Here is a 10,856-nt window from a genome sequence, read left to right as displayed (position 1 = left end):
GAGTCAAGGGAAGAAGAAGAAAGTGGTTCCAAAGTTAGAGGAGATGGTATTTTTGGAAATAATGTCAAATAATTAAATGATGTTAATGAGTGAGGGGAGATCGGTGTAACATTTAGTGAATAATTAGGGGGTTTGTAGGTTTTAAAAATGCAAGGGAGGTAGGTCAATGTAATTTTTAAAACATTAAGGAAATTTTGTGTAATTTATTCTTAGAAGCATGCATTTGTTATATTTTTATTTTAGAAATTTATTAATATATATTTTAAGTCCATATATATATATGTGTGTGTGGGGGGGATGGAGAGAAAATATTAAATTACTCCAAGAATAACATTTTTAGAGTTATTTTCCATTTAAATTATTAATTTTTTTAAAATTTAATAGTTAAAATTAGCTAATGAATAACTTAAAAAAGAACGATTCTTGAAGTAATTTATCATTTGTTTCTCTATTTATTTTTTATATAAATTATAATAATTTTTTTAAAACTAGAGTATTCTTTAACTATTTTTCTTTGGCCATAGCATTTTTAAGATTTATTTTAATTTCGTATCTCTTTTAATCTATATTTTTAATTCTAACTTAAATTTCAATATTTTTTTATAAAAAAATGTCAATGATTAAAAATAGTATTGTATCATAATATAAGTTATTTATCATAAATCTAAAATATAATTTATAAGTTAAATTTTTTTAATTAAAAATTTAATTATAATATATTTTATATATTTAAAAGGATTTATTTATTTTAATATTAAATATAAAGAAATATTTACTGAATACAATGCACAGGCTAAAATACTAGTTTTTATATAAAACATTTTAAATTTTTACATTCTTGAAATAAATACTTTCAACTTTTGAATTTTTTTTCTTTCAAATATCCATATTTAAACTAAGACTTAATTACATTTTTACCCTCATTTTTTTTTAATTTTAACGATTTCAACCCCAAAATTTTAATTTGACAAGTTTTGTTCCAACTTTTTGAAAATTATTAATTTTATCCTAATCAAATTTTCATTAATAAGCACAAAATTTGGGGTAAAATTTGTCAAAAAAAAATTGGGCATAAAATTTACAAAAAAATAAAAATGTTGGGAATAAAAAGTGTTATTATGTTAAGAGTAAAATGATAGAGGGTAAAATTCATAGATTTCTTAAAATTTAAAGATAAAATACGTCAAATTAAATTGTTGATAATAAAATTCGTCAAAAAATGAAAAATTGAAGTAAAAAGTACTATTAAGCCTTTAACTAACTATATTTTAAATTAATTAATTTCAAACTATTTATTTTTATTTAAAATTTTTCATTATTGATTAATTTTTGCTACTTTACCAACAACAACGAATAATATAAATAATAGCAGCTTATGTTTCTTAAGTAAGTATTATCAGATTCAAATTCTGGCACTGAATATTAAAATTAGTTATTGATTTTGGTGGAAACTACTTCTATCAGATAAAAAAAAAAGTGTTCCCTCCCTTAATCCATTAGGATTGACGTTGACCTAGTAGAGGGAGTTGGGGTAACTCACATAAAATCCTAAGTTCGAAACTTTTTTTTGTATTTTAACGCATTCTCTCATTAAATATGATATATTTCATTATTAATTTCTCCTTTCAATTTTGAGTTTAATTTTTTAAATTAATATTGAACATGCTTTATATATTTAATATAAAATTTAAATTATATTTAAATTTATTATACATATATTTTTATAATTTAATTACTTTGTATAAACTTTTTAAGTTTTATCTAAATTCAAAATACAAATGCATAATATATAGCTTTTTAATTATAATTACTTCTTAACTATTTAGACTTTAGAGCACCGGAGACTTTAACTTGTTTAGGAAATTCTAATTTGATACGTCTGAGACTGAGGGTGATTAGCATTCATTGAGGATCCTGTGATTGCTTCTTCCTGTTTTACCTAAACACATGAAAGTAACCCAGTTAAATTGTGACATGTGAAACGGATAGGGAGCACTTGTCCATTTGCATATAAGGGGGGGTATGGGCAGAAAAAGCCCAATATGAAGCCCACCATATTATTTTGTCATTAGGCCTGCTATCGACTAAATATGTCTGTATGGATTCAGCAAGTTACACGTTGGGCGGGTTGTGTAGTAACAACGGACAAGCAAAATTGAAATATAAAAAAGGGAGGCGTTTGAGTATATCTTAAAATGTTTATTTTAGAATGAATTCTCCGAAATACAATGAAAGATAAAGAATTCAATAGTGGAAGTGCAACAAATAAATGTCAACCAAAAGAAATTTTAATAACAAGAACAACGCACACATTGGATTGAGACTAAGGAGAGTGGAAGTTTTAACTTTTAAATTTTACATTCTCAATATTCACTACTTAGAGATTTTCTATATTCTCTCAATGAGATATTATCAATATTCTCTTCTGTTTTTTCTTTTCTTTTTGTTTTTGAAAGTACTTCTCACACATTGCCCTCTATACTTAATCTCAATTTTTTTTTTTTTAAATCTATGCACTAAATCTTTTTTAATGTCTATCTTTTCCAATTTACTTTCTTTTATCTCTATTTATAACTTTGCAAGAGAAATGCCAATTAGAGAAATGCCCCTCTTCCCTCTTTCTCTTTTTACACTATGCCTTTCAACTCTTTCTTTCTTCCCTTGGTAATTCTCTCCCACTAATTGTTTATGTCATCATAGAACCATCCCATAACTAGGAACATGCTAATCAAACAATTATTTTTTTTCCTATAAAAATGCATAACCAATTGCGAAAAATACACATTTTCAATTTCTTTTTCACATAATAATAACTAACCACTATTTTTGTTGTTGAAAGTGTATGATGCGTTAAAACTGAATGTGCATGGTAGTTTTATTTTGGCTTCAATCTCAGTGATTGGATTAAGTGATCATCACTGCCTATGGACTCCAAATTATTTCGTACGCGGAGCAAAACTAAATTCACCCAGTCCGCGTTTTCTTGTTCAACACAGAGTGTTCGTGTTCAGTGACAACGAGCTCTTCGAAGCGGGAACTTTGGGGATTTGAATTGAGCACTTCGAATAAGCATTGCGGAGTGTGGCCGAAGGAATTGCAGTGGAGGAGCTTGTTGATGAGAAGGACGACGAGAAAGGCTCGGGATTCTTGTGTTGTTTGATTTGATAGACAGATGTGTCTTTGATTTTTTTTTTTTAGTTTAATTATCATCTAATGTTGGTGTAAAATAATTTTATATTTCATACAATCACAAATCATATATATAATTTTTAAAATAATTATTATAAAAGTTAATAATCTTATCACGATAGATTATGGTTGAATGACGATGTAAATTTTTTTATAATTATTAATATATAGTTCTTTTTCTTTTTATTTTACCAAATATCTGTTGTTTGATTTTTATGATTGTCCACATAAAAAAGAGTATTCAACTATAAACTAATTAGAGAGTGACACATAAAAAAAGAGATTCACATGTTAGTATGAATTTACTCAAGTTTAGTTTCAAGCTAAAATGTAACATATTTTAATTTTGTAAGAATGAAAAATTACTAAAAATTAAACACAAATGAATTTTGAACATTTTCATATTTATAAAAATAAGATATATATTTTAGTCGAACATTCTAATTCTTGAAAATGCGTGATATTGTCAAATTAGTTAGTCTCTAAAATTAAGGAATTTATAAATAAATCTTTGAACAAGTAATTTATCAATCATATTAGTCCAATGTTAAAAAAAATGTGACTAAAGGAATGAGTTAGATTGAGATTTTAAAAGTTTTTTATATAAAAAGTCATGTGGTATTTAAATCATAATTTTTAAATGATATTTTCCACTCTCACCATATCCTTTTATTCCATTTAAATATGGCATTGGATGGATTTATCATGAAGTAATTGTAATAATTAAAAAAATCAGTATTATCCTTTAAATCTTATAATATAAATATATTAAAATTAAACTATTATAAAAATCTTGTAAAGAAATATGATTCTTACATAATTTTTGGAATTCATAAAACTTTTTTATACTAAAATAGTCTTTTAAAATCCTAATTCATTACCCCATTAGTATTAGTATTAAATATATGTTTATAAACCAAAAATACTTGTAAGTAATTGAACTTAAAGACTAAAATAAATCAACTAGAAATGTAAAAAAAAAACTTGTTTAATTTTTTCTTATCTTCAAAACCTAGCATGTTACACTTTTTAAGATCATAATACTGATTTACTCTATTATAGTTCATTCAACCTATGTGGCCCATGTCCATGCAATAAAATGTAGAAAACAGTAATAATAATGGACCCAACATTGAATGACCAAATGTCATTCGATAATCGATAGTAATGGACCCAACGTACCTAATAATAGACTTACCAATTGATAATCTTAATGTGTATTAGATCAAAATAAATTCTTATAAATTTATTATATAAATTTATATATATATTAAATATATGTTAAAAATTTTAATATTTTATATAAAAATACTAATTTTTTTTAACATAATTAACTTACTAATTTAATTGATTAAAACATTATACTAATAATAAAAAGTCATGCGTTGGATACACCTGCTTTACAAACCAGGAGAGCATTTAGCCGTTGAAATTTTGAATCGTTGTTGTAATTAACGACCCACGTGGAATGACCAAAACACCCCGGCATTTCAAATCTCGAAACCGCGATTACGTCAACTTTTATATATTTTTGAATTCTAGATCAAATCTCAGCCGTTCACTTAAAACACCCTTTTCGTTACATCCATTTTTTTCAAATCAAAAACTCCTCACAAGCAACAACAAGAGAGCGAGAGTGAGAGAGTGAGTGTGTGAGTGAATGAATAACTTTGGATCTCTGTTGAAATTGAACGTTCCAGTTCAATCTCAAATCCCTAACTCAGATTGAAGCAACGCAACAAAAACCAAAGTAAAATTCACCACTCTTCAAATTCGTCGGTTCGGAATCTTGTTCTGCAACGACTCCTTCAGGTACCTGAAACTGAAACTCAAAACTTCCGTGCGATTCGAAACTCATTTTAATTAATTAATTTTGCGCCATTTGTGATTTTTTCATTTTCATTTTCCATGTATGCTGTAGAATGCTGAGGGATTTCAAGCTCCCGCGCCGAAACCCTAGCAAGCACGAAGAACCTGAGAATGTAGATCCTTATGATTCATCCACCACAGTTCAGAGGCACGCGGAAAGTTCTAGACCTCCGTTGAACACAATTCAAGGGCCCGATGCGCATTGTGAAAGCAAGATTGAGAAGACTCCTTCGAAGAGAGGAAGAGGAGGAGCTGAGCTTCGCACGCCGGATAAGCACGGCGGAGGGAGCATGATTGTGAAGCACCGGTTTGGTTGGAATCACAAGCACGACGGAGGAGTTTCGTCGTTCGGTGATGATAGGAGAGCATCTGGTGTTGGGAATGTGACTCCTCGCGTGCCTCGCACTGTGGGGAGAGCTTCTTCGAGTGTTACTGCCTATTCTGAGAGCAACTCCACGCAGAGCACTCCGACTAAGAGTGTGACAAAGCCACCTCCTGGCTCGAGCGTTCGGAGCAAGGCGGATGGAGGAGGCTTCAGTGCTCGCTTGGGGAACTATGCTGCATTATATAAAGGGGTTCCCAGTTCGGCTTGCTCCACCCCCACGGTTGTTAACACGGTCGAAGTGCCTCACTTTGATCTCAAGGAAGATTCTTCGTTTTGGATTAACCACAATGTACAGGTGAGTGATCCAGATTGTGTCTCCAATTGAGCTGATTTGATTTGGATGAGAATGTTTGTTGAATTTCTGGTGCTTATTGTGATTTGTGGTATGAATTTTTTGTTATGCATAGGTTATTATTCGTGTTCGTCCTCTCAATAGCATGGAGCGGTGTACACAAGGGTATAACAGATGCCTGAAGCAAGAAGGCTCTCAGAGCATTACTTGGATTGGGCAACCGGAGAACCGGTTCAACTTTGACCATGTTGCATGTGAAACCATAGACCAGGTGTGGTTACATTGAAAATATTTTTTTGAGGTGCTAAATTCATGGGATGGAGTTGTTGATTTCTGTCTCTGGTTTATGGTTTTGTAGGAAATGATTTTCAGATTGGCTGGTCTTCCAATGGTAGAGAACTGCCTTTCAGGGTATAATAGCTGCATGTTTGCATACGGACAGGTAATATCCTGAACTTAGCCGCCTTTTGAGATTATGTCTATCTTTTCTGTTGATTGGTCCTTATCCTTATAAACAAAGAAAGATTTAGGCATTTGTTAGCATGTAGAGAAACAACAGAATTTATGCACAGGTTCCAATGTAATGCTTATTGGATTGGATATTGTTTTGATTTGAAATTAAAAAAAGGAATTTGTGATGTCATTTGTAATCTACATCAGTGTTTGCTGGACTGGCTCTTTAGTTTTCTCATTACCAAAAGTGATGCTGCATTAACTCTAATAAGTTATCATGCCTCATAAATTAGGAGTGTTTGCCACTGCCATATCGATTTATGTCAGTAGGATCACGTGCAGTTCTATGAATTAGGGATCATAAAAGCCTATCACAGCTTAGATGTTTTTTCAGGTTTTTTTATGCAGAATTTTAGCTCTTTGTGCAATATATGGATCATTTATCTAAGTTGTTAGGTGTAAAATCAATGCCAGCTGTTGAGAGATTGTATGCTCTGGTGTTGTATAACATAATTAGAAATGGACAGTGACATTTTTTTAACTGTAAGATGATGAATGAGTCTGTTAATTTTGCAGACTGGAAGCGGGAAAACATATACAATGCTTGGTGACATTGAAGATTTAGATGTGATGCCTAGTCCTCATCGTGGAATGACACCGCGTATATTTGAGTTTTTGTTTGCCCGGATCCAAGCTGTAAATTCATCAATTGTGGCTAATTTACTTTTTTTTTTTATAAGAAGCTGGTTTTCATAATCAGTATTGATCATTAATCCAAATTCCAGGAAGAGGAAAGCCGAAGAGATGAGAGCTTAAAATACAACTGCAAGTGTTCCTTCTTGGAGATTTACAATGAACAAATTACAGATCTACTTGATCCCTCCTCTACTAATTTGCTAGTAAGTGTAGTTCAATCATCAGATGTCTGTCAAAGCATTTGTAATTATTTCTCAATGCTCCTATAATTTTTTTATTTAGCTGCGTGAGGATGTCAAGAAGGGTGTTTACGTTGAAAATTTATCTGAGTTCGAGGTTCAAAGTGTGAGTGACATTATAAGGCTTCTAATTCAGGTACTAGTCTATGGGTCCATCCTTTTCATTTTTGAGGAATACCCAAACAACTCCCTCTGTATGTTATTTAAACGAACACATATATTTGCCCTGAAATGCACTTTCTTCCATTAAGTTGTAGTTTCTGACATGTAGGGTTCTGCTAATAGAAAAGTTGCAGCAACAAATATGAATAGAGAGAGCAGTAGGTCCCATAGTGTTTTTACATGTGTAATTGAGAGCACATGGGAAAAGGATTCTACAACTAATTATCGTTTTGCAAGGTTAAACCTGGTTGATCTGGCTGGCTCAGAAAGGTATGTCATCAGCTTCTAGAGTTGATTGAACTAAGTGTAGCTGGGAAATTGAGATATGTATATGCATGTATTAACCAAGTTATCATTATCATTATCATATATCTAACAGACAGAAGACTTCTGGTGCTGAGGGGGAGCGTTTAAAAGAAGCAGCTAACATCAATAAATCATTATCTACCTTGGGGTATTTACATTTTAGCTTAATACATTAAGATTTTGAATTGTCTTATTTCTGCTTTCTCATTGAGTAACTAGTATTCTCTAATCATTCTTGCAGTCATGTTATTATGATACTAGTGGATGTGGCAAATGGGAAGCAGAGGCATATCCCTTACAGAGACTCTAGACTAACTTTTCTTCTTCAGGTTGATTTATATGCTGGTTTAGTTTGACTCTTTAGTCTCAGGGTTCTTTTGTTCATCACTATTTGGCATAAAATGCAGGACTCTCTTGGCGGAAACTCGAAAACAATGATCATTGCCAATGTCAGCCCTTCTATCTGGTTTGTTTATTTATCTGGAACTATATTTCCTTTATCGAAACTTTTCAGGTTACCATAGAAGCTTGATGGAGCTTTACCCGTTTCACTTTTGCAGCTGCGCTGCTGAAACATTGAATACACTTAAATTTGCTCAGAGAGCAAAACTTATTCAAAATAATGTGAGTGTCATTCTATGATCAGTCTGAATTTCTTTCAAAGGAATGAATCTCATCAACCTATCACTATACATTCCATATATTGTTCTTGTAGGCTGTGGTGAACGAAGATTCTACTGGGGATGTAATTGCTTTACAACATCAAATTCGACTTTTGAAGGTGGTATCAGTTATTTCTTGTAGTATAAGTTTTATGTGAGTTGCTAATTTAACTAAAATGATAAATTTTTGGGCCAGGAAGAGCTTTCTATCCTCAAACGACGTCAGAATGTCTCTAGGTCTTTGTCATTTTCTTTGTCATCGATCAGAGATATAAAACAATCACTAGAACTAGAAGACTGTTGCCTAGAAAATGCAACTGACATGGTTGACCAACATGAAGATAACATGCCGGATTATGAATCCAAGGGCATCAGAATGTCCCACAAACAGGTATACATGGGTAGGCTTGGCTATGTTAATGAAGGCCCGTGTAATGACAATTTATGTATGAAGGATGAACCAATGTTTCTATTGTTTTCATGCCTTGTTGCTTCAAGATATATTGAATTAAGGACTTCTCCTTTGTAATTATTCATTTGTTTTATAAGAGATCACTGTCCTAAGTAAAATAAGAAGTTGTGATTATGCTTTTAGTTTCTATGGGAGGGTAAGCCTTAGTGGAATGGTAATGCAATGCCTTTTGATTTGTTCCAAGTTTTAGCTGTGGAAGAAAACCTCTCTTATAGCGATGCAATGTAAATTTGGCCCTCCCCATATCCCATGATGGTGAATTCTTGTGCACTGGTCTGCTTGTGGCTAAACTAACATAATCTACCACTAGTCTCCTAAAAGCAACTTATATAATTGTTAGCATCTCCATGAAGTGACCATATAGTTTTTTTCCTTCAAATATTTATATATTCAAATCATTTGTGTCTCAGTTGCATTCATTGGAGACAACTCTTGCGGGTGCTTTGAGAAGGGAACAAATGGCAGAAATTTCTATTAAGCAACTAGAAGCTGAAATTGAACAATTAAATCGTTTGGTATTTCTCTTATGAGCTCTTCTTGCTATTGGAGTTTTATATTTCAACTCTCTTCACTCTTTATCCATAAATTTGCTGTCACTCAGGTTCGTCAAAGAGAGGAGGACACTAGGAGTTGCAAAATGATGCTTAGGTTTCGCGAAGACAAAATTCATAGATTGGAGTCCCAACTTGCTGGTTCGATTCCTACGGACACATTTTTGCAGGAAGAGAATAAAGCACTTTCTGATGAGATTCAAATACTTCAGAGCAGACTTGACCGAAATCCTGAAGTCACTCGGTTTGCTGTAGAGAATATCAGGCTTCTAGACCAACTTAGAAGGTGATATATCGTTTGTTACCAAGACGGTGACTATGAAATATTATCTCTTTTTTGCAGTTCCTTACAATTACTTGCACAGATATCAAGAGTTTTATGAAGAAGGGGAGAGAGAGATTTTATTGACTGAAGTGTCTTCTTTGAGGGATCAGGTACTTGTGTTTCTAGAATTAATACAGAAATAATTTCCCTTTTAGATTCCTTGTTTTTTAAGATTCTATGATTTACCTTCGTTCTGTAGTTGCTTCAATATCATGGAAGAAACTCCATGCAGGGTAATTCAAATCATGATATTCAACCTCAGGTTAGTCTATAATTACTTGAAGCAGTTTATGATTTCCATTCCATTGAACATTTCATTCCCTTTTGCCTGTTAAAACAAAATGTATGCTGAAATTGTGTTTCAAAACCAGACTTACAGAGGGATATATTTGTACAAGTATGGTATGAAATTCAGTCATTGTTAGAATAGTAATCTTTAATCAACTGCTTAAATAGCCCCTTAATTGAAGCAGTAATCAACTTTCATGCTTACGTTCAAATCCAATATATTTCTAACAGTTTCCATTTACTACTGGTGCAGAAAGCTCAGTGCTGCAATAAAGAAAATAACCTTGTTGATCTAGAGGTTTTATTCCTTCATAATAATTTAACCTTTTTTTTCCCCTCTCAAAATAGTGATGTGTGACTGCTTCTGTTCATGGATTGCAGCTAAGAAACACCCTCGATGAGTTACAGGAATGCAGGCGCAATTTAAATTATTGCTTAGAGGAGAATGCAAAACTCAATAGGTATTATTTTTGTACTCCTTTTGAAGTCCATTTGGTTGTATGCAAGCAGATTGGAGCTCCAAATTTTGGCTGTAAAAATTCTAATGTTTTTATTGCATATTTATACAGGGAAGTAGACTCTCTTCACTCAATGTTAAGCAGCACAAATAGTACAAAGGTAGTCTTGTTATTCTGGTTTAACATCTGTACATTTTGTCCTTTACTATATTGTACAAATAAATAGGAGGAGGAGCATGTGAATGGTGTTTGTGTGGAAAGGCTTATGATGAACTCAATCATGTGAATTCTTTTGGAGTTGGACCTTATTTCATACACATTATGGTCTTTATCTTCAAATTTATTGTTTCTTTACCCCTTATTATGTATGATAGTTCTGTGTCATGTGAAATAATATTTATTTTTTTCCGTTAATGTTTTCAGGTTTCTACCAAAGGACCATTTATTGAAGCTCAGGCAGTTCCAAGGATGGGGGTCAAGCATGAAACTCATCTGTCACAACACACAGA

At 32.0% G+C, this 10,856-nt stretch overlaps 1 protein-coding gene across 1 annotated transcript in view; it reads left to right on the top strand.

The window, feature by feature from the left end:
- Positions 1–4,783: 4,783 nt before the first annotated feature.
- LOC100809655 (kinesin-like protein KIN-12D) overlaps positions 4,784–10,856 on the top strand; it is an 18,718-nt gene continuing 12,645 nt past the window's right edge. The window contains exons 1-16 of the mRNA XM_041006730.1: positions 4,784–5,001; positions 5,111–5,738; positions 5,851–6,006; positions 6,094–6,177; positions 6,765–6,884; positions 6,974–7,087; positions 7,167–7,259; positions 7,395–7,555; positions 7,665–7,739; positions 7,833–7,920; positions 7,999–8,057; positions 8,152–8,215; positions 8,307–8,372; positions 8,450–8,644; positions 9,136–9,240; positions 10,508–10,510. Of these exons, the coding sequence (XP_040862664.1) occupies positions 5,112–5,738; positions 5,851–6,006; positions 6,094–6,177; positions 6,765–6,884; positions 6,974–7,087; positions 7,167–7,259; positions 7,395–7,555; positions 7,665–7,739; positions 7,833–7,920; positions 7,999–8,057; positions 8,152–8,215; positions 8,307–8,372; positions 8,450–8,644; positions 9,136–9,240; positions 10,508–10,510 (2,010 nt within the window). The 5' untranslated portion in view covers positions 4,784–5,001; position 5,111. The remainder of the gene's footprint in view (positions 5,002–5,110; positions 5,739–5,850; positions 6,007–6,093; positions 6,178–6,764; positions 6,885–6,973; positions 7,088–7,166; positions 7,260–7,394; positions 7,556–7,664; positions 7,740–7,832; positions 7,921–7,998; positions 8,058–8,151; positions 8,216–8,306; positions 8,373–8,449; positions 8,645–9,135; positions 9,241–10,507; positions 10,511–10,856) is intronic.

The sequence above is a fragment of the Glycine max genome, chromosome 2, assembly GCF_000004515.6.
Source record: "Glycine max cultivar Williams 82 chromosome 2, Glycine_max_v4.0, whole genome shotgun sequence".
In the NCBI taxonomy this organism is placed as follows: Eukaryota; Viridiplantae; Streptophyta; class Magnoliopsida; order Fabales; family Fabaceae; genus Glycine; species Glycine max.
Note: the sequence above shows the minus strand (reverse complement) of the source record. Positions and strands in the feature narration are given on the sequence as shown.